At 34.8% G+C, this 25,249-nt stretch overlaps 2 protein-coding genes and 1 long non-coding RNA gene across 10 annotated transcripts in view; 2 read left to right on the top strand and 1 right to left on the bottom strand.

Annotated features, from left to right (window-relative positions):
• LOC114250692 (long-chain-fatty-acid--CoA ligase 5) overlaps positions 1–1,890 on the top strand; it is a 73,656-nt gene extending 71,766 nt beyond the window's left edge. For all 8 annotated transcript variants that reach the window (XM_028184683.2, XM_028184674.2, XM_089739587.1 and 5 more), the window contains one exon: positions 18–1,890. In XM_028184683.2, coding sequence (XP_028040484.2) covers positions 18–155 — 138 coding nt within the window. In that variant the 3' untranslated portion in view covers positions 156–1,890. The remainder of the gene's footprint in view (positions 1–17) is intronic.
• LOC149503272 (uncharacterized) overlaps positions 1–25,249 on the bottom strand; it is a 394,089-nt gene that overhangs the window by 335,293 nt on the left and 33,547 nt on the right. The window lies entirely within an intron of this gene.
• for (cGMP-dependent protein kinase for) overlaps positions 12,313–25,249 on the top strand; it is a 160,720-nt gene continuing 147,783 nt past the window's right edge. The window contains exon 1 of the mRNA XM_028184743.2: positions 12,313–12,700. The gene's annotated coding sequence lies outside the window, so the exon portion shown is untranslated. The remainder of the gene's footprint in view (positions 12,701–25,249) is intronic.

The following is a 25,249-nucleotide window of genomic DNA, read 5'->3' on the forward strand; positions in this document are numbered from 1 at the left end:
ACCTTATTTATTTACAGGTAAAAGATATATACTTGCATCCGGATCCGTTTTCGGTACAGAACGGCCTACTGACGCCAACGATGAAGGCGAAGAGACCAGAAATACGAAGTTATTTCAAACCGCAAATAGAGGACATGTACAAGCAACTTGAATAACGGTAGCGAGCACAATGCACTAATTAAACTGTAGAGGCATGCTGTTTGACGGAGACGAACTTTAGTGGATGGCTGTAATATTGTAATTGTTGATGAATACTCCTACATACTTTGAATTCGATGGAAAAAGTAAATTCGATAACACAATGTAATTTGTAATGAATGATGAGTGAATAAGTTGGGAATTTGTGATTTAAAAAAAAAAACGAAGCTTGAGCAATGTGGGGTTGTTTATCTTATTTCGTTGTATGTTTATACGTGAGTCGACTATTATCAAAGCCGGCAATGTGACTTTTGGACAATTATTGGTAAATCAGAAAAACGAATTATTGACTTGGTATTCCATTGGCAGTCATAAAACTCTTCTGAACGACTTCTTAGATAAATAACAGGTTAAGTATTAACCTTTATTTAATGCAGGTTTTGAACCGTATTCTTTGAAGGAGACGAATATATTCAAATCAATCTGTATCGACATATCAATAACATTTTTTTGTCCAAATGCACAGATTGCCACCTTTGATAATAGACGACTCACGTAACAGCAAATACCATTCAAAAGAAACCATTTTGAGGAAAACGCATCGAAACTAGTCCTAAGATGGCGTAGCAATTTAAATTTTAGAGATGAGTGTAAAGAAGAGTGAGTGAGAAAATCTCGCTATCACTGTTGCACGCCAGCGATTATATGGTAGTGACGTCATGAACTATTTTGTGCATTCTTTTGTTATTCAGCTACCGTAACCACCAAGATTTAAAATATTTCGAACTTACTCATTTTTGAACTTGATTGATTGACTGATTTAATTTTTTGATTGATTTGTTCAATTTTGGATAACATGAGTTTTGAGTATAATTAAAATCCTCTTTCAAATTTTTTTTCGAAATCGTTTGGATTGCGTATTATCAATTAAATGTAATGTGGACAATAATATTGAGTTCGTGAATGACGTTAATTTTACTGAAACCTAATATTAATATAATTTGTAGAATTAAAATGTGACTGAAGATTGGTTATGTAACGCTTACATTTTTTGTTTCATCACTTTTGCAGATTGAGGTCATTATTTCGCTTACATTCTGCTTATTATTACATATTTATTGATACAACTTATTTGTTGATAATAATTTCAATAAGAGGCTAATTTATTCGAATGTTATATCGAAAGTGATGAAATAAATAACGAACTAACATTAAGTACAACCGTTTTATACTATTCATCACTTTTCACTCAATTAAGCTGATGCGGAATTTAAACTCTCTATATTGTAAATCATAGAAGCTAAATTGTAAATAGGAATAATGATAATAATGTCTATTAGAAAGGCAATAAGTAAACTAAAAATTCGAAACGGAAACTTCGTTTCTTGTACGGTCAATTAAATTTGATTGGATTTTTAATCTTAAAATGCATTTTGACTATACGCATATAACAGACATTTCTAGATTAAACTTTAAGATCATCATTTTTTGGGATATTTGTCTCTTTGCTTTCATTTACTATTGTTCGACACTTACAGTCGATTACGATAAAATAAGATCCACTGAAGAGCTTGAGCTACAATCGTTGAAAACAAAGTAATTAGGTAATTATATGCTATGATGCAGCAAATTATTACCAAACGCATTGATAAAAATAATAAATATTCCTCGGAGCAGCGATTTCGTAATTAACTTATTTAATTACAGAAGTCAAATGCAGTGTTGTTTCTTTTCAAACAAACAAAAACAAAATTACATAATATTTCACGTATATTTAAGGAGAATCGGCACTTTTTTCTCGGTAGGGCATGTTTTTGATTCGTGTGCCTGTGGATAATGTGCGTCGCGATTAAAACTGGATTCTCATCAATAGCAGAAGCTACATCGATATCACTTAATTTTTTGGTTACATAATGGAGAATGGTATTTTGAAATTGTTTAGCACAATAATGTGGAGTTCTAGAATAATGTTCACGTATTAACAACGAATGGTCCTTTGTGTTTCATGAATCAACTGGTATAGATTCCGAATTAATCTTAACTATGTTAAGGGAGATTCGTTGTACCTAACCCGTGCATCAGCCCGCTGAGTTTGCGATTCGGATTCGGTAGTAGATTCATTCGCGAAGCAGCTCTTGAGCCGTTATGTCTCCTTTGGAGACGCTCGGGCAGCTGTTAGCAAATCCCACCCCTCCTGGCTGAGCCCTTACTCGCCCACCTGTCCTGGTGAAACTAAAAAACCCTCCGGGCCACCAGTAATCCTTTAATCATAAAAAAAGATTCGTTGTGACCAGCGTTTCCATCTGTGCTCAATTTGGAATTTGGAAATTTGGAGATATTTTTTTTCAATTCCTTTTGAACGTTTGATGTTATGGATACCGAATCATCTAAAAATGACTCCCACCCTATTTAGAGATGAGATCTTAAGCCGTTTACCTTTTTGCATCTCTTGAATTTCCATTAAATATTTCCTCCTACTTTTAAATTTCTTTGTTGTCTTCAATTGGTGAGATTTCAGTTTTGATTCAGAAGTATGAATCTCCAATATTATTATGACTACTTTCATGATTTTTACACGGTGTGAGTACGCATATGTTTAGGATCACCTAAAGCACCATGTAGTGGATTTTTTTTGTAAACTCTTAGTATTAAGTAAGTCGATCCTTGCTTTGAGCATAAGTCGAGAGGTTTCATGTTGTTCAAACCAAAATTTTGTTGTTATCGGTGCAAGTTGTACTATGATAATTTATTTTTAAATAAAATTAAAAAAAATTTATAATAATGTTTTCATTTATTCTGTTTATTTGTTCTATAATAAATTTACCTTCCGCATTGGTTACATTGTTGCATATCAGATGTGAATGTAACATATCCATTAATATTGAAGGTTTAACGTTTATATGTTTATGTTCAATTACTTAATGTTGTTGAATTTTCGGAAAATCATTAACCTGATTTTAAAGAAATAACTTATTTGGTTTTGTACAAGTGTACATATTTTGTCGTGTCTAAAGCTTAAGACGTCTGGTATAGTCGTGTCAATGGTACTGTTTTTAAGATAAGGTAAGACGTCTTCTCTAATGTCTTTCACGATTGTGATGATAACGGGTACTGGCGTTGGAGCGTGCTGTAAAGCTGCATCAGTAAATAGTTCTATCACACCTATTTCCGCTGCAAAATGATTGGAATTGATGGACTGAGAAGCTGTTGTACGATACAGTTGACATTTCGTCTTCATGTCTCAATTGGCTTATGCGCTCAATCAATCACCTAGCACTAGGTGGGTCATGATCTCCTTCATCCATCTTGGCAAACATATCTATACTAATATTATAAAGCTGAAGAGGTTGGTTGTTTGAACGCGCTAATCTCAGGAACTACGGGTTCGATTTGAAAAATTATTTCAGTGTTAGATAGTCCATTTATTAAGGAAGGCTATAGGCTATATAACATCACGCTAAGATAAGATCACCAATAAATAATGTTTCAAAATCTGAGCTTAAACAGCTCCTTAGCATTCTATAATTCGAAAATATTTTCTTTCTGCGTAAATGAAGTGGGGTATAAAATTTAGCGTTATGCCAAAGTAACTATTCCACGCGGACAGGGTCGCGGGCAAAAACTAGTTATATAATAAAAACTAAAGCTTTGACTACACACGTATGAAACAGTTCCATATATCCATCCATTCCAGAACTTGATGGAAATGATACAGTTGATACATGTAAGGCTTTTTAAAAATACAATTACTTCACATTTGCTCTGAGTGATTGTTCGAGATGATACCGGCATCTCGTTTTTACCATCGCAAAGCCCGCCACCGGAGTAGAGTTCATCCATACTACCTGGAGCCACTGCGGTCATCCACAGTGCGTTTCCAGAGGTCTTTTTTGCCACGTACCATCCGTCTATGGAATGAGCTTCCCTCCACGGTGTTTCCCGAGCGCTTTGACATGTCCTTCTTCAAACGAGGCTTGCGGAGAGTACTTAGCGGTAGGCAGCGGCTTGGCTCTGCCCCTGGCATTGCTGACGTCCATGAGCGATGGTAACCATTTACCATCAGGTGGGCCGTATGCTTCGTCTCCCTACAAAGGCAATAAAGAAAACCTAAACCGTCGAGTCTACGAAAAAAAGGCCAGATTGAGATTTATTAAAAAATCAAACTTACGTTCTATGTGGCCTTTTAGTGGGAAAGAAATTGATGGAAATGATACAGCTGATACATGTAAGGCTTTTTTAAAATTCAATTACCAATACCTTCTCTTCCATAATATCGTTTTATTTTCCCACAAAGCCCCTTCTAATTTTTATCTTATAATAATATAGCGTGCTGTAAGACCATACGGCTCGGCCCGTCATCCTCTTTAGTACTATCGCAAAGCTACGGCTTTATCTAGTTGGAAGGGCTTAAAAAGCCTCTGAGGATGCTAAGACGACTTTCTAAATTAAGTTTCAATTGCATTGAATTTTATTGCGTTATTATACTGTAAGGTTACTTTTACTACTGGTACGATAGACATATGCCAGTTGTAATAGCTCAAGGAGACTAAGCTCGCAAATTTAATTAATGGCCGAACAGACATATATCACCATCTGATTGATAGCTAAAAAGGACTAAAATAAATAATGAAATATAAGACAAAATTCGTTTAGGTTCAAATAAAGTACGTATTGTGTTAAAAATGTTACATATAGTCATAAATAAAATATAATAATAGACTGCAACGTCAATTACGAGTATTATAATATCAACCATGACGAGACATAAAATTTTCAACACTTTTTTTATGTTCAGTTCAAGTGAGTTCCAGTTTTGATTTAATTGGTTGTTACGAGCAATATCTTCTGAGAATCCATTTTGATAAGTAGTAACCAGCAGCGGAAATGACACTTGGGTAAGTGAATAAAATTGAAATCCAATTATCTATCTATCTCTTAGGTTTATGGAAAATCCAATTAATCATGTCACCCAAAATGATGTCATAGTGATTGACAGATCCCAGAATGTTGACATTAAAATAATAATGTTATGCCATACCTTATTTAAATTATCATTAGCATTATATTGTGATACAGCACAAATTGTATTAGGTTATCATCTAGCATTGTAGTAGGCTAATAGAAGAAGAGCCGTAATACATCGCCGATGATTTTAACATCCATTATTCCGTTCTAAGAAATATTTAGTAACCGTAACTACTACTAAATAGTTCTTAGAACTGATTTTATAAGTAGCTTTGTCGATCCAGTTAATTAATTGTAAATGATAGCCGTCACTTTTAATAAAAAGACGTATAAAGTTGTAAACCTTGCAATGATTCTTGTGCAACTGTGTAATGTTATTGTGTAGGTGTAAATTATTGTTGATAATTAGTGCCTGGTTTAAAAAAAACGTGTGGCACTCGGGAGCTGCCACGGTAAAGCTATTGCATAGGATTTTTTATCAACTTTTGCAATTATAATTAGACAATGATAATTTAATATTAAAACAATAATAAAACAAGACTACGCTATATTAAACATGAATAAAAGCAAAACCTTAACTGTCCCCTTCACACTCATAATCTAGACCGCGCGAGAGAGAAATGGGCAGACTTTTCATGATGCGCATGCAGTATGACGTCACGCCATGCGCTTATTCGCAAACACTACACAAGCGCAACGTGTGAATGTGTTGAACGCGAGCTACATGGTAGGCGGAGTGAGGGGTGTTAGGTTTTTTTCGTTACGGAATTTCATGATTCGGTCGCCGCGCTCAAGGCCCGCGATAAAACCTATGCAATAGCTTAAAAATGGACAGTTTTAGTTTTCACAGTCTACACTGTTCAGATGAGTGGGCGACTTAAACAGAACAATCAATCATATTCACTATTTCTCTATCTTCTACTCTTATCCTAATTTTCATGTAGTTACGAGGGCGGCACTGAAAATTTCGGGAATTAACGAAGTGACACAACATTACTATTTAAAAATGTATTTATTGCTTTTCGAAGTATTCTCCGCGAAATTTGACACATTTTTCCATACGATGGAACCAATCATTGAAGCAACCATTCCATTCGGAAGTTGGGGTCTCCAAAATGGCCGTTTTGTAGGCGTCCACAGCTTCTTCAGGTGATGAAAATCTCTGTCCACGCAATTTATTCTTTATTTTAGGGAAAGGATAGAAATCATTAGGGCTTAGGTCGGGGCTGTACGGCGGATGGTCTAATAATTATATGTTTTCTTGCTCTAAAAACTCTTTTGTTCTGTGCGCGGTGTGAGAACTCGCATTGTCGTGATGGAGGATGATGCGGCGGTTGCAGTTCTCTTTACGGAGTTCAGAAACGACCTGTGGCAAACAAATGCTAGCATACCATTCTGCATTAACCGTTCTTTGTCCCTCAAGAGGAATAGTCGTAACATGGCCGGTTTTGGAGACAAACGTGGCCACCTTTTTTTTTTGGCAACACTCCGTGAACGAACAATTTTTGTTGGCTTTAACTCATTTTCGAACACCCAAACTCGTGACTGGTTTTTTGTTTCGGGTTCGTACGCGTATATCCAGGATTCGTCACCTGATACAATGTTGTATACAGCATTTGAGGATCCTGCGTAGAATCCTTCGAGAATTCTGACGCACCAAGTAACGCGAGCCGCTTTTTGCTCTTCACAGAGCGAATGCGGTATCCATCGGGAAAACAACTTTTTTACACCTAATTGTTCATGCAAGATTATTTGTATTTGATTCATGCCAATGTCTAAAGTTGCCTGAATTTCGCGGTATGTCACATGTCGATATTCCTCAATCAGCTTACGCACAGCATCAACGTTTTCTTGGGTGACTGCAGTTTTTGGACGACCTTGACGGGGATCATCACTGAGCTTGACACGTCCACGTTGAAACTCAGCAAACCAGCGATAAATTGTGGTTTTGGATGGGGCTTCATCACCAAATGCAGAAATCATCCGGTCAACACACTGTTTTTGTGTTAAACCACTTCGAAAGTCATAATAAATCATCGCTCTTGAATTTTCTCGAGTCAATTCCATTTTCTCAACGACTAAACAAGTTTGACAAAACCTCGTGACAAGACCGAGAATCTTTTTTTTAAATAAATAAATGGTATTCGATTTTTAAAACCAATGAGTTTTCAATTAAAAATATTTTAATATGACAGGAACAGTGGAAATATTCCATTCCCGATACTTTTAGTGCAGCCTAGGTAATCCGTAAGTACAGGTTAGTATAGGTAGACTTCCTTCTTATTATTGTCACGTAGTTTTATTTCTGTTTGATTGACTGCATAGCCGTTATTCCAATCAAATCGTACCCTATGTATCAAGGTAGACCGCAATTATATTACCACGCCAATAAACCAAAACCTGAATACAGGAAAAATAACATGCATTCTCAGTATCTGTGAATCATCTCGAATCCGTCACCTTTTGATTTAGAAACTTCATCAGCTTTTTGTTTTATTAGTTAGATAGGTGAATGAGCCTACATTCAACCTCTGTTAAGTGGCTACCGCACCTCAAAGACATCAACAATGTAAATTCCGCCACCCGTTAAATAGTGATTTACCGCTGGTATTTATATTAGTGTAGGACTATATTATTAATATCAGTAAGTATTTGACTACTTGACCGTGTGTCAGATACCGTGTATATTGACTAGGTATTAGAAACGGATTGAAAGTGAGTTAGGTACTAGTACATTATATTGGTCGTTTAATACTTCGAAAGTCCGCAACATACGACGGATAATCAAGTTCCATCTTGCTAATTATAATATAGGAAAGTCAGTTCAGCGCGTTTTTTGCTGGCGAGTAAGGAACGTAATAAAATATTCTTATAATACTACAATCTAGTCTTAATGAATCGCGTGGAAGATCCAGCGAAGCACTCCTTTTGCTAGAGCAGATGTTAGTAAAGTCTCCCAGGCTGAGCCCCGCGAGCTCGCATACACATTCGGTGAAACTAGCGTAACCCCTCGAAGTTAATAGCAATAGGTAGGCAAACACAATAACATAATAATTACTAGAACTAGAAAATAGACTCGAAAATAGAATAGAATTTTTTTAGAATACTATTATTATATATATATATATATATATATATATATATATATATACTATTTACTAGAATAGAAACAGAATCTAGAATAGATAGACTAGAAAACAGCTCGAACGTTATGTAATTTTAGCGATAAACAATCAACAACAGAAGAAATCTGACCAAAACTTAAATAGTATCAATAATATTTTTAAGAAACCTTTCATTAAAGACGTTCTGAATACAAAGTTTGAGAAGCGTAATTTGTAGATATTCGCTCTGTAGAAGATATTTTATTACTGCTATGAATTAACAATAACCAAATTGATTATCAACTGGTGACCTGCGACGGAAAATTGTTGCCTTCAGACCTAACCAGCGTTCTCATAGACTCTGCACAAGTCAGCAATATAGGATGAAGAAATAGCAAGGGAAAGGACGACGGAGGAGAACACTTCTTGGAAATCTTCGAAGTTGTTCTCTGCAAATTGAATAACTGGAATTAACGGTACTTGGAGTGTTTCTTTTCTTTTACTACTCTATCTAGTAATGATGCAAAGATGTCAATACTATAGATGATTTATTTACCTATGAAATTTCTCATTTAATATTATACGGAAAGTTAAAGTTATTTTTTAAAAATAGTTTTTATATCTATCAATCAAAACATGCACCCATGGTATCTATGCATATTTAAGAGCGCAGGGTAATTTTTAAATGCCCTTGTTGAAAAAGTCGACTATACGGGAGCCAAAAACTTGAAAAGCATAACAATATTGTACGCCTCTCGTGTATTGATTTTTTTCCCCGTGAAGAAGTTGTCCAAAGACTTTCAATAAAGTAGAAGTTTATCGGCGCAAGGTTTGGTGAGTATAGTGGATGAAGCAATACTTCCGACTCAAAATTTTTGTGTAGCTTAGAGACTCTCTGTTATATAAGGACGAGAGTAGCTGTGTAGCAGAAGTGGGGACGTGCGATTATTGTAAAACAGAACCTTCATAGGTAAAGCTTTATTATTTACTTGTAATTTATCTCACGGTATTTTGATACCGTACTGGTTCCCAAGTTCTGCGTAATTTGATCGCGTAGAAAGAAAATATATTTTATATGGGGTAAAATGAAGTATTTTTTGTGAGGCAGGGATTGCTCGAAGGGCTTTCCAATTTCATCGGGACAGGTGGGCGAGCACGGACTCAAGAAAAGAGAGGTGAAATTTGCTTACAGCGTTTAGGTGACGAATACCTAACAGCTCAAGAGTGGATGCTTCGCGAATGCATCTACTACCGGACCGGAATCGCGACTTGCGCGAGAAACTCAGCGGGCTAATGTATGAGTTAGGTTGCACGTCGAACTTTTTAGCGAGTTCGACGATTCCCTCCCTGTATCTGCTTAGTGCTACAGCTGCCAGCGTCTAGTAACAGAGTTAGTGGCTCGAATGTATTCGTAAGAACGTCTCTAGGGCGTCGACGGTGACTGGCTCCTGCGTGAATACTGAGCGACGGCAACGATGAGGCGATTATCGATGGATATGATCGATCAAAAGTAAATTACTTTTTGGGTCTACACTAAACTTTCTGCCATAACATGTTTTGAAAGTAATAGATTATTCATCAAGTTATTAATTCGATTTAAATTTTCCCTATACACAGCTATGAAATTCTATCAACCTCCAATCGAGGGTCATTTTTCTGCAAGACAAATAAAAAATCGACTACGCAGTATTATAATTATACATTTTGTTTGTTTATGACACCAGATAACATTAGGTACATGTAGTATGTATGTCACCACCGGTTACACTAACACCAACACTACCGGTGATAAGAAGCCATGTTAACTTAACACAATACGTCAAGAGGTTAGTGGATTTCGTGGTTAACTCACACTCAATTACGAAATGATAGAAATGCCATTGTCTGAAAAAGGGCGGAAGTATTACCGAAATGTCTTTGTCTTTTTACTTATCATTCGATTTGAGCATTTTTACAATTTTATAGTCTAGGTTTTTAGGACCTTTGATAAGTAATATAGAGAAAGCAGTGCATGAAGAAATGAGTAGTTTAGACTACTTAGCAGTTCGATGCCTCCAATGAACACTACTCTAACTCCAGATTGGTAGGTTTACAGGAGGAGAGTTTAAACGAAAAAAGTTGATAAATATATCTGCAATAATAAAGATTTTATGGTTTTTTCTTGTGTGACTAGCTGATTTACTCTTGCTTCGAACCCCATTAATAATGAATTTGTAATACTTTTAAAATAGTGAATCGATTTGTGTGAAAAACGAAAATTTCAAAATTTTGAGTTAGATTAGTGTTCATTGGAGGCAACGAGTTATTGGTGTTTGTATACTATTATATTAATGTCGGACTGAGTGTAAAGCATTCGAAGGAAGTAAATATCTCTTCAATTTCCTTAAAAGGCAACACAGTTCTCATTTATACCAATTATCATACCTAACAATTTTCATTTGTTTTTTTTATTTTTATTGCTTAGATGTGTGAACGAGCTCACAGCCCACCTGGTGTTAAGTGGTTACTGGAGCCCATAGACATCTACAACGTAAATGCGCCACACACCTTGAGATATAGTTCTAAGGTCTCAGTATAGTCACAACGGCTGCCCCACCCTTCAAACCGAAACGCATTACTGCTTCACGGCAGAAATAGGCAGGGCGGTGGTACCCACCCGTGCGGACTCACAAGAGGTCCTACCACCAGTAATTACGCAAATTATAATTCATATTTGTTTTCTGATTAATATTAATGTATTCTTTTTATAACGCTACATTCACCGCCTACGCTTTCTTTGAACTTGTTCACCTAAAATAAACCAGTAATTTTGGAATTTTATAGATACACAGGTAATTCTTATTCGAATCTCACAATGGTGTCAAAAGACGTAATATCACTATATCTATACTAATATTATAAAGTTGAAGAGTTTGTTTGTTTGAACGCGCTAATCTCAGGAGCTACTGGTCCGGTTTGAAAATTTCTTTCAGTGTCAGATAGCTCATTTATTGAGGAAGGCTATATAACATCACGCTAAGACCAATAGGACCAAGCGGAGAACCGATAAAGAATATTTCAAAATCGGGGTATTTTCCCATAAGAGAGCTTACGCTATATATTATGTAGAAGAGATATATGCCAAAGTAACTATTCCACGCAGAAAAAGTCGCAGGCAAAAACTAGTATTATGATATTGTAATCGAATTTTAATGGATAACTACGACGTTTTAATTTTATTACTTTGTGTTAGAAACATTCTTCATTCTACTTAAGCTTTTTCTATTTTTTCTTGCCGTTTGAATGTATTTTCCAATATCGTTTTAAACTTATTCTATTATTTTGGGGATTTTCAAAGTACAGTGGCTTAAAGATTACAGAACGGACGGACGGTTAGCGTGGTATGGACATGTGATGCGTAGAGAGAAGATGCATGTGACTAGAAGATGTATGGAAATGGTAGTGCAAGGTAGAGGGGAAGAGGTCAACCGAAAAAGACATGGATAGAGTGTGTGAATGAGGATATGAGAGAGAGTGGAGTGAGTGTTGAGATGGCGGCTGATAGAAGAGAATGGAAGAGAAAAATTAGCTGTGCCGACCCCACCTACTGGGATAAAGTGGAGAAAAAGAAGAATACATAGTACAGTGACTATACATATTTGCGGGGTCTTAATCCTAAAAAGCCATGGCATTTTGCGAAGTATTATTTTTAAAATCCATAATAGTACGTCTATATCATCAACTCAAAATTATGCATATTTTTATTCAATAGCTTCAATTTTCTTATTAAATATTCCTCTCAAATAACATTTGAGAAATTTACAAAATGTTACCGTCTATTTCTCTGAGTAACTCGTTTTTTCTATATAGCTTACATGAATATGTACTTTGAAACTGGAATATCTAGTGAATATATTAGAACTCATATCAAATTTTCGTTATTAGTTCAAGAATTTTGTATTACTAAACTCACAAATGAAATACAGCGAGATAAATGACGTAAAGTTAGCATTTATTAATAAAACGTTCATTCATTATTCATGTCGCGTCTCGTTTTTATTTATTCCATAATACCGCTTATCGGCGCATCATGCCGAAGCGTACTTGCTTACCTACGAGTTTCTGTTTAGACTTTAGTTGCCATACGGGCAGCCAGCTAGCTGCTCGTGTACTTGTCGTGTCGCGTGCTGCCCTCTGCCGGCGTCGGCTGCCGGCTTCGCTTCTAGTGACCTTGGGGCATCGGCTCATACCGTTCATTGGCCGCGTAAAGCAAGACAAGTGGCATTCTGTTAACTTCGTTCCCTAAAGCTTGCCTTCTAGTGACAAAACATGCCTCAAAAGTCCTTTTGAACGTCCCTAACCGTGAAACATCGGCGACACCACACGTCACCTGTCAAAATGACATGACGTTAACAAAAAAATTGTGTTTATAACCTCTTCGTGGCTAACAAACTTGTTAAATAGGTAGTTAAAGTATGAATAATTCAAAATGAGGGCGAAAGAAAAGCGAATCGGTGAGTAGAATTGATAATATATATTTTTTATAGGTTATTAACTGCATTGTTTTGATTGGTGACGCCTAAACGTTCAAGCGGAGAGAGACATGGGCCGTTGATATTCATTTACATTACAGCAGACAAAGACGTGATCTCTCAACAGATTCTATAAATAGCCCGCGTAGTGGCGGCGTTTAATCAGTAGTTTACATTTGTTGTAATTCCTGTTGTTACTAACATTACGGTGTGGCGTGTTTTTGTTACGCTATGCATTGAGAACGCACTAGGATAGAACGAACGAGTAAAGTATTGTAAACAGACCGGTACATAAATATAATAAATCAACTATAACTGTCCGATACATGATTAATAATTAATTGATGATTTGCATAGCTTAACAAATTGCTATTCTATTAACGTAATCCGTTACCTACCAGTAATAACTGAACTATTGTTTGCTTCTACCGTCATACTGGACAATCTATACTAATATTATAAAGAGGAAAGATTTGTTTGTTTGTTTGTTTCGAATAGGCTCCGAAACTACTGGACCGATTTGAAAAATTCTTTTTCCATTAGAAGCCGACATTGTCCCTGATGAACATAGGCTACTTTTTTTTTTTTATTTTTTTTTTTTGGTTTCATGTGTGTTTTAATGTTTCCGAAGCGAAGCGAGGGCGGGTCGCTAGTATCTACTAAATTGCTTAATTCAACTACAATGATTGTACTGTAGAAAGAATCTTACATTGTAATTAATTTGTAAGTAGGACGGTTGTAATTTTTGTTTGGTTAATAGGCGTATTGTTAGTACGTAGTGCTTGTACCAAAATCTGGCAGTATTTCAGCTGTGAAGCAATCGACCGTTTCAGTTCTGAGTGCAGTATAGTAGACATTTCAACACGATCGATACTAGATCTAGTAACTGCTTCACATCAATTAAAATAAAGTTCACATCCATAATTAAATAACGGGGCACAATTAACAATGTACCGTCGAAAAATTTAGGTCATACCGAAACAAAGAAATTTTCCCCTTAAAACGAGTAGGTAAAATACCTTTGATATTGCCAAAATAGATTAATGTTGTATAAAAATACAGCGTATCGGTATTAGATAATCGTTGGACCTTGGTATTAGTAAATTTCAATAGATAAAGCTGACGGGCACCGTTGATAATAATAAATACGTACGTACGTATCTAAATTAATCAAGTGCAAAGATTTATATGGCAAACTATCAGTTCTCTAACAAAGATCGATACGCCCAGTGTTTTAGCGTTTATGTTTTCCTCGAAAAAATTTAATAATCATCTAATTGAGAAGTCGTCGTGGCCTAAAGGATAAGACGTCCAGTGCATTTGTATCTTGCGATGCACCGGTGTACGAAACCCGCAGGCGGGTACTAATTTTTCCAATGAAATACGTACATAACAAATGTTCACGGTTGACTTCCACGGTGAAGGAATAACATCGTGTATTAAAAATCAAACCCGCAAAATTATAATTTGCGTAATTACTGGTGGTGGAACCTGTTGTGAGTCCGAACGGGTAAGTACCATCACCCCGCCTATTTCTGCCGTGAAGCAGTAATGCGTTTCGGTTTGAAGGGTGGTGCAGCCGTTGTAACTATACTTGAGACCTTAGAACTTATATCTCAAGGTGGGTAGCGTATTTACCTTGTAGAGGTCTATGGACTCCAGTAACAACTTTACACCAGGTGGGCTGTGAGATCGTCCACCCATCTATGCAAAAAAAAATCATGCCGCCTACTGTGTGAATGAATCTACAGCAAAATTCGTCCAGCAAAATTTTATTTTAGTGCTGAAATAAATACTCGTAGTATGAAAGCAAGGCCGATAGATCAAAATCAAATTAACGATGTTGCAACCAATTCCAAAATCGGTACGTCTAAATGGCGCGTACTCATATTTTGCTTCATTTTCTCATCGAAAAAAATAAGCATCAATGTTTCGGAAGATAATCTGTACGGTACATATCTGACATGGTGTACGGTAAATCAATAAAAGTTTGATATTATATCGTCCTCTCCATTTTATCAAACGCTTGCTTTGATGTGCATAATTTGATATTTGTACTTATTTATCAGACCGAAAAAAATATATTTGTGTTATACAGTGTGTATCAACTAGAATTCATCTCGTGCTCACTTTTCTGTCTGTCAGTCTACAGCTGCAATATTATCTTAAGATATGAAATTCGTTTTGTCAGCACAACACGTTTAATCTTCGTATGGTTGACAGGAATTTTTTAAATATTCTGTATCTTAATACAGAAAAATGTCTCGCTTTATCGCAATCATCCATGTCTGAATTTTTTTGGTATTCATTCAACTAGTCTACTTCACAAATACAACACCATTCGCACATCATCACCATCATTATCCTGCCCTTCTCCCAGTCACCTAGGGTCGGCGCAACATGTTTTCTCCTTCCATACTCTTCTATCATATACCATTTCTTCGCTCACTCCCCTCCTACCCATATCGTCTTTCACACAATCCATCCATTTCTTCTTAGGTCTACCTCTTCCTCTAAATTCTTCCACATTCATAGTTCACACTATCTTAACAACCTCATTTTCATTTCGTCTCATCACATGTCCATACCATCCCAAACGTGCACTCCTCAGCTTCTCTGTCACAGGTGCCACTTTCAGCACCATTCGCACGCTTAACGTTATTAAAAGATATAGAATACATAAGGAATAATTAAAACTTTAAAAGACTAATGCGGCTTACACAAGCCCCTAAAATCAGTGGCGATATCCAGACGACAATCGTACCTAAATCGTGAGCTTGCCCGAAGCGATTTTAGTGTTTAGGGTAAACAATAAAAAGCGGGTAATGATTTGCGCCTATATACAAGGTGATTTAGGGCATGATTTAGGATTCTACCCACCATTATCCCGACATCGCAACTGATTTTAGGTTTGTGTGTAGGCCGCATTTAGTATTTATTGTACACGCTATAAACACGATTGAGTATGAAGGGCGCAATGCGCGACGACACTTCATATTTGAAATTTAGAACAACTTTAAAAATACATTCACAGAACCACAATATAATAGACAATTTTATATTTTTGTACATTTTTAAATTACTATTTTAAGTTAATAGATAAGTTCTAGTTCTAAATGTGCTAACCTATTACATAATTCAATCAAGCAAAAGACGTCATAGAAAGATAACTTAATTTTAGATATCAATTAGAATTCCAACGATACCAAATGTTTGTTATTTATGTATTATAAGTGGAACAAAACAAAATTATGATTTAATTTAATTTTCGTTTATTAGTGCAAAGTTGCAGATTTATTCATTTCCCGCCTGTTGTTCGGTTGATGCTGGAGTCTACGGACCTAAGCTTTGAGACACAGTCTTCATTGTATCTAGATTATCCTCCTTTCAACCCAAAGCGCATAATCAATTGGATGGCAGCGGCTTGGCTCTGCCCCTGGCATTGCTGACGTCCATGAGTGACGGTGACCACTTACCATCAGGTTGACCGTATGCTCGTCTGCCTACAAAGGCAATAAAAAAAAACAGTTCCCGGCGAAACTAAGCATGGTAGTTGTATGAAACATTTCGAAAACAAATATTCTTGTTATCATTAGAAAACTGTGCAATTACAAAATAATGTACGGAAAAATTATCTTATATCTCTGAAAAAAGTAAATGAATACTAAAATTATTTTTTTTGTTTTATCCCAAAGTTTTATTCAAAGTATCCCATAGTATTTACGTAAATAACGTTTGTGGTATATATTTTATTACTCCACACCTTCCAGTAATAATAATATACTTATACTCTTATAGTAGTAATAAAACTACCACATTATCCTCTCAATCTTCCACGAACAACACCGTTAACATTAAATTTAGTATCCCCATTAAACGGAACTCGATCTTAAATAATAAACACTAATAAAAGGTTAAGACAATAAAAATATATTTATATTTACACGATTAGAAACAACCGCAATATTCGTCTTCTACAAGAGTACTTCTACCAGAACACAGTTACAGAATATGTCAGTCTAATATAATTCATGATAATCACCAGATAGGAAGAACTGACGAAAATTTTCTCGTGAATTTCAGATATATTTTTGCAAATCATGTGGACATGCAAAATTTATTAATAACAGCAGCTTATGCCTAATGTCAAACCTTATATTTTACACTACTCATAACTATTTTCCGTCAAATCTGATATTAATACCTCGACGTATTATGAATGGTTTTGGTAGTTGGTAAATGGCTTTTGACGTTATGGCGTTGGTTGAAATGGATTTGAGCCAACAGTAACTAGGAAGTGCATGATATGACGGACCAGGATAAAAGTGATAATTAACTTAGTGTCTATATACATTTTGTTTTACTTTATAGAGATTATCATGTATTCCTAATGCAGCGGTCGGGGATCCGGGGTAAATTACCCCAAATGGGGTAAAATGAAATTTTGGGGGATTAAAATGAAACTTTTGTGAGTAAAAAGAATATATCGAAGTGAAACTTCTTTAGAATCGTTGTGATATTTTCAAACTCGATGAAACGAAACGAAAAAATAAGTCCAATAAAAGCGATTTTTTTCCCCGACAAAATCATTTAAATTAAAAAATATTTTTATGGGGCTATATATAAAATTTAAACTAGTTTTTTCGTCTAATAAAACAAGAAAAATATCATATTAGGAATTATAAAATAACAAGAAATTATCATTTACTTATATTTTCTGTGGGGGCGATTTTTTTTTCCTCAAATGTATATTATATATTATTACCGTTATGTATTACTAGGTATTACATTGATAAATTGAAAAAATTATATTTAAATGAAATTTTTAGTTATTGTTTTCTTTTCAAAATTATCATGGGAGCTATATTATGAAAGATGCTAAAAAGAAGCGATTTCGTTTTTCTTTTGGTCTTCGCCATGAGGTAAAATCAACTTATACAAAAATGTTTTGGGGTAATAATTAAAAAAGTTCCCCGACCGCTGTCCTAATGTACAAACCATCAACACTATTTAATAGTCCACAGAAACTAAAGGGCTCATATTTCATTCGAATTCTATTATTATTTGTCTTGCAGTCATATGAAGTACATGCGATCCCAATGGAAGAAGTAGTATTGACCGCAAGGCGTTTTTTTATTGCTTAGATGGGTGGACCAGCTACAGCCCACCTGGTGTTAAGTGGTTACTGGAGCCCATAGACATCTACAACTTAAACGCGCCACCCACCTTGAGATACAAGTTCTAAGTTCTCAAGTACCTATATAGTTACAACGGCTGCCCCACCCTTCAAACCGTCCTTAATGCTTTGAAGTAAAATGTCAAAAATGTCTCTGGCGCTTGTTTTGTGGAAGAAGTATTTTATCGAAAAGCTATCAAACAGTTATAAACACCAATGAGATGAAATATAATATCCAAATCACAACACAGAGCCCTTATAACACAATAAATAATTGAAAATGTGCCATGCCTACGTTACTTTTGAGCTCACTTTCTTGTTGTATTCATCTGTCGTAATAATTCTATTTGTTGTAAAAGGTCAGCAGCGCTTCTTTGACCGCTGATATTGAAATTAAAAATAGATGAGCGTGTCCAACTGGCGTCAAGGTCTGTTTGCTTGGTGATGCGTTAAAATTAGACTCGAAACCATTGTTATGACTTAAGCAGTTGTTTTATATCATTATGTCCTTCAGTTTGTTGTGCCATTAAAATATCTTGAAATGAATTTTAAAATATTAAAAGCATTAATATTTATTTGTTATAATAAACGATAGAAAAAGCGAACAGTACATTACATTAGCAACGGTTAGTGTATTTGCTAGGAAAATCCTATTTACTTTATTAAATGCATTTTTGTGTGGCAAATGAAGCCGATCTACATTGTAGCGGTTTGTGACCTTTGTGCAGTGTACTATCGTAAATACGATAATAATATGGTCTCTTAACAAGCTGTCTGTATTGATTTTATTTTATTTAATTCAATGTTTAACCTGGTGAGAGTGATAATATATAGTACAGCATAATCTCTCAGTTTTTTTCCCAATGTTGAGCACATACTAATTCACTTACTACACGCAACTGTGGTCATGATTTTGTTCAAAACAATCGTCTGTACTCCATTTTTAGTATAGTGAATCTTTATTCATATCTAATCGACTCATCAAGATCAAGAGATTTTACAGCTTGTATTATGTCTTGTCGGCGCTACTGATACTTGTATCAAAGCGCCGAGTCTCTCTACTTTATAATAATACTAGCGACCCGCCCTCGCTTCGCTTCGGAAACTGTAATTTATTATTGACTTCTCCACTATTTAATGGATTTTATTATACATATAAACCTTCCTCTTCAATCACTCTATCTATTAAAAAGATCCGCATCAAAATACGTTGCGTAGTTTTAAAGATTTAAGCATACATAGGGACAGAGAAAGCGACTTTGTTTTATACTATGTAGTGATTATAATAAAATGCGTTTATGTTAGTGACATTTTCTAATATCCAAGTACTATATAAATTCTTATAACTGTAATCTCTATGACAAAGGAGGTTTTGTTCAGTTAATCATAATAAGGAAAACAAATAAAAGACATAGATGAAGTACCCAATCTATAAAATATAAAATAAAAACGATAACATTACTTTATAATTTGGAAATTCTCAATTTCGCGCTAATCTTTTTAAATGTTCTATGAAAACGGCGCAGTTAAATAGGATAGTCGATGTGACAGTATGGAATAAAAGAGTTATTTTGCCAAATGCAATTTTATAATCTTTTTATCCACTTTGTATTAGTTAAAAGTTTGTACTGGGCTTATTAATAAGTATAATGAAACGTCTTCTGCTATGCCAAAAATACCTGACCGTTCTCGTGGTGTTAGGAAAAAAATCCGACCCAGAAGCAAAGGATCTATCTTATTTAGGGAGATTAATATAACATATTTCAGAAGCTTCCTTAGAGCTTTGAGCATAAATACGGTCATTTTGTTTGTTAAAATGTTGCTCAATTGTAAAAATTTTCTCATCCGTAAACAAAATTTTTCTATGACCTCCCTTCGCGTACCGCTTCAGTAGTTGTTTCGATTTTACCACCCTATTCTCTTTAAAATTATCAGTTAAGAAATGACCAGTACGTCTCTTATAGGCTGCAAGTCCTAAGTAATATTTTAAAATACGCGAAATGGTTCTAGGTGCAATCTTCATATCCCGAGATAAAATCTTTTGCTTTCGGACAGATTTCTTCGAATTCTTTCCATTACTGCTTTGACCACTTTTTTCGTACGAACACTACGTGGACGGCCAGATCTTTTTCTGTCACAAACAGAGGAGGTCTCATTGCACCTATTAATAGCCCGGTACACAAATATTTTACTAAAACCAAGCTTATGGAGAATTTTAAAAATTACATTTGGCTCCATACCTTCTTTGTGTAATGCAATCACAGCGATTCGGTTCTCTTTATCATCCCACTCCATTTTAATATCGCAAAATATTGTACAATGAATAATGTATTGGCGCCAAAATGAGAAAACTCAATGAGCAATCATGTAAAAATGACAGATTCCAAATTCAAATTTTGTTTATTTTTATTTGTAACAGTATTTATGGCCAGACTAAGTATTAATGTACAATTCAATGCATACTGCAGCAATGTAGGTGCCATGTACTCTTTATTTTCATTGCATAAACTTCTTAAATGATTGTCAGAGCCTATAAACATTACGATGTAAATACCGCCATCCACTTAGCGACATAAGATTGAAGTCTTAATAGTATACTTTAATGGTATCCCACTCTCTAAGTCTGTAGGCATTACTGCTTCACGCTACAAATAGACAGGGTAATAAAAGATAGAAGTAATTTTTTTTAATATTTCTACTATGCTTTATAGCAGAAATAGAAAAAAGTTGTAATAATATTTATGGCAGGACTAGCTACTTATTAAATTATAATTTTGGAATTTGATTAGATGATAAAGTTATATCTATCGATTCCTTTCTAAATAAATCCACTGTACGTATGTACAAGTGATATAACGAAGTTAGGCAATCAATTCACGTCGGACTTTTCGCTGTAATATTCTGTTAAGTCCGTCTGAATGTACTTGATAAAGGTACATATTAATAAGTAATTTAATTTCATTTTTGCTTATCACAAAAATTTCGTTTTGTTCGTGCAGTCGGCCCTTTCTCGTACATTTTAATTTTTTTTTGTTGCTTAGATAGGTGGACGAGCTCACAGCCCACTTGGTGTTAAGTGGTTACTGGAGTCCATAGATATCTATGACGTAAATGCGCCACCCACCTTCAGATATAAGTTCTAAGGTCTCAAGCATAGTTACAGCGGCTGCCCCACCCTTCAAACCGAAACGCATTGCTGCTTCACGGCAGAAATAGGTAGGGTGGCGGTACCTACCTGCGCGGACTCACAAGAGGTCCTACCACCAGTAAAAAATATGGATAATTTTCGCGAAAATTCATTTAGAATTCTTTAGGGATTCATCTAAAAAGAAGGCTTCATTTATATCTCCCATAACATAAAATTGGATATGTCAAGTATGGAACTGATAATACAAATACGGATATTATAATAAACTAGCTGACCCGGCAAACATTGTTTTGCCATATATAAGATTTCTAGGGAATTTGTAGTGTAGAAAAAAAAACTAACTTATTGTAAGTGTGTATGGATGTGGTAAATGAGTGAAAGAGGTATGTAGTGCTGTGAACGATGAGGGAATATATAATAAAAATAACAAAACCTCATTCAAAAATCAAAAATGTCCAAATAAAAAAAAAATTGTTAAGGGTGGACAACCCTAATCACTTAGGGGTATGAAAAATAGATTGTAGCCGATTCTCAGGCTTACTGAATATGCATAAAAAATTTCATGAGAATCGGTCAAGCGGTTTCGGAGGAGTATGGGAACGAACATTGTGACACGAGAATTTTATATATTAGATTTATAGGTGCGATGGTATAGCGCGTCTTTTTTCTGTGAAAAACCCCCCTAAATCCGTACAGTGTATGAATAATGCAGTATGTTAAACATGTAATGTATTACTGTGTTTCACGTGACCCGCGTGAATGATTAAGTACGAAATACGTACGTGTATCGATTTTTAAGGTTCTGCGATAAAATACTTTCAAACGGCATTTGATATTAGGTAACTCGTCGGTTCCCGCGAGTCACAAGCCTGAGTTATTTCAATTTGGATTTTAGAACGGCTCATTGATATAATCGCGTAGCTATTTTATAATATGCTGCAATAAGCTAACCTAAAAACAATAAGCACGCGAATCGAATTAATAAACACACACACATCGATAAATCACGTCAACTATTATTCACCTAAAATGAAAATGATTAGTCACTAACATATTATTAATTTATTTATGAAGTTTAATTTTTAAAACGAAACTACAGGAAAATTTTCTTATCATGTGTTGCCAGATCAATGTAAACTTTAAAATTTTCCTAATAGTTTAAAAATAAAACACGTGGAAGACTAATGCGGTATTGAAATGCACGATTGAGAAACATTAGATAGCACTAGTTCATTTGTTAAACCAAGCGAATACTAATACCGTTATTGCTACTAATCGCACTCAATTCGAATCCAATTAAAATTTAGATGACGCTCAGTGAATATATATTTTTCAAATGTACCCAATGATTACGAATACTTTTGCAATTCGTAACGAACTCGCGATGCACGACGCGAATGAATTGAACTTTTGTAGTCCTATTTCACCTGTGGTTACGTAACAACAGAATTTCGGACACGTCCTTCTATGAAATTTCACGTAATGACCAGTTCTAATGCCCGAGGTATTGTAATTTGCATTCAATTCACGAATTTACAAATCCTTGTGGAAATATGTACGAGGCATAGTTGTGAAAATCATCAACGCAAACTTACCAGTAGATTGTTCGGCTGGTTTATAGTTAGCTTTGTTTACACGACTTATGAATAAATATACTTATTATTGTTATTATATAGTAATATATTCATTGAATGATATTCTATAGTTGGCAAAACATTATGCAGAATGGTTCCTGGAACAAGCAAGCTAGGTTTATTTTCATTTTACGTGGGTATTTGTCATTTTTTCCGTTGACTGTGCTTTTGAGATGAGTGATATATAACCAATGTTTTTTATTTCTAATGTAAATCCGTTAGCTTCTGAATATTCACTGTTTGCTTCTGACATCATATTTATAAATCGGAGTAAAAAGGATGTGTTCATTGGTACGTGTGGCTCAAAGCCAGATTCGATAGGAGATTTCCTTGGCTCGGCGGCGAAAACATCAAATGTAAATGGGGAAATCAAAGTTATTATACGTGCCCGTTATTTCCGAAACTGTTTGTTAGCTTCAAACGTTAACATCCTGGTTATTTGCGAATTTATTTCAACCATCATTCGAACTTCGAATATTATAGGCGCGAAATTACCAGACTGAGAGTTTTATGCAACATAAAAAATAAAAATAAAAACATTTGCGTTTTATTTTTCACAGCACACGCACAGAAAGTGGCAAATTGCCAATTAAATAGACTTTAGTTTATCTACCTGTAGGTTTTGGCTAAAGTACTGTTTTGTCTTCGATTGAGCTATTCATTCCTATAATACATATATTATGGCTAAAAATATCAATACTCGATTGATTTATGTTTTATATAAATAGTTTGATGAGAGTGTCGTTGAGAAAACAATTACTAAGACGGAAGTCGGTGAGGAAAAGTAATTGTCATGTTTATTTGTTTGTTGTTATATCGGTTATCGTTTAATGGAAAAATACAATATATACATCACTTCCATTAGATACAAACTGCATCTTCACAAAGCTAAGTAGGATGAGGATTTGTTCAGTGATTTCAATTATATTTATAACCTGGTTTTGTTCGTATCCTAACAAAGATATTACCTAATAAAAATGAAGTCTCAGATCGATGCAAATGCAGAGTTTATTTCCATAGAGTTACAACGCGCATACGTTGTTCATAATTTGCATAAACAATACATTGTATTAGTGGCAACGGATAGTCGTTGTATTTATACGCGATAACTATTCAAATTTTGTTCCACATAACTGTGAATATTAATTTTTTTGCAATAATACAGACCTAAAAAGAAAAACAAGCGAATAAATTATTTGCGAATAGATGCGTCGAATGAAACTATATTTTCCTGTGAACTTGAAATTTATTCAGAGCGAATGGTTGCGTCAGTAGAGATGTATGAGTCGCCATCATCGTTTATTATGCAATTGAAATCAATTTTGCTTCGTAGTTTCATTCTCAAACTAAAAAAAGAAGAGAAAATTATTAAAAAAAAAAAGATTGAAGAAGTTGTTATTTCAGTGTGGTCTTTGTAGGTACGTGGATAATCCGATCCAATTTTCGTTATTCTCTTAGATGATCAGAAGAGCTCATGATCTACCCGGTATTCACTGGTACCTGAATCCAATAGACACAATAATATGATAACCGACAGATAGATGATCCTGAGATATATCGCAACCACAATTATTATGGTATATAATGGCTACCTCACTCAAATCGGGAAACATCACTGGCTCGCGTTAGAAATAGGCAGGTCAATGATGGCTTTGCATTCGCACTTTTAATATGTAGATGCCATCAAAGTGTATTGTGTGTTTTATAGAAACATGTATCAAACATCTATCAAGAAAAAAACTAAAATATTCTGTTAAATATAGCATGGAATAGTAAAACAGAACAACATACGTTAGTAAAATGTTAAATTCCACTTGTAATACTCAATTAAAGGACGGAATAGTTACAATTAATATTTTCGAATGACGATGATGAATTCGAATGATAATGTTGTTTCTCCTGTGAAAGCTCGACAGATGGAAAAATCTCAATCTCATATTTTTTGTTCAAGATTACTGAGTTAACTCCAGATGGGTTATGAGGTTGTTCAGTTTATAGTCGGATTTTTTATTAGACGAAGTAAACTGACGTTTACTGTGTTGTCAGTTTTTGATGAAATAAAAATAGTGTTGTGACAAAGTGAACGATTGAAAAAACTCCTGAATTAATGAAATTGCCTCGATTGTCTAGTGAATAGTTAGTGTGCCGAACTGCCGATATCGGGCACGGGGTTCGAATTTTAGCCGTGCTTTGTACATACCAACGAGTTTTCGACGAAACATTATGTTCCTATGGTATCTACCTGTACTGAATACCGAGTGTTTTAAACATTAAGAAAAACATTGCGAGGAAGCTTGTAAGACTGTCCTATTTCCAATGCATCATATAGTTGAAACTATAGATGTATAAAATATAACAATTATAGGTACATAGGTAATGAAAATAAAAAAACTGATTGTAGTTACATACTACTAGTAACATATTATTATATTGGATCACTTTAATACAATTTTATTGTAAAATATAAATAATATTCTTTTATAGTTTGAAATTAATGATTAACTCTTCACACTCATTGTTCATTTATGTGATTGAACGAGAACTGAACGCATCACTATTACTTTAAATATAGC

Source organism: Bombyx mandarina, chromosome 03 (assembly GCF_030267445.1).
Source record: "Bombyx mandarina strain Sakado chromosome 03, ASM3026744v2".
Taxonomy (NCBI): domain Eukaryota; kingdom Metazoa; phylum Arthropoda; class Insecta; order Lepidoptera; family Bombycidae; genus Bombyx; species Bombyx mandarina.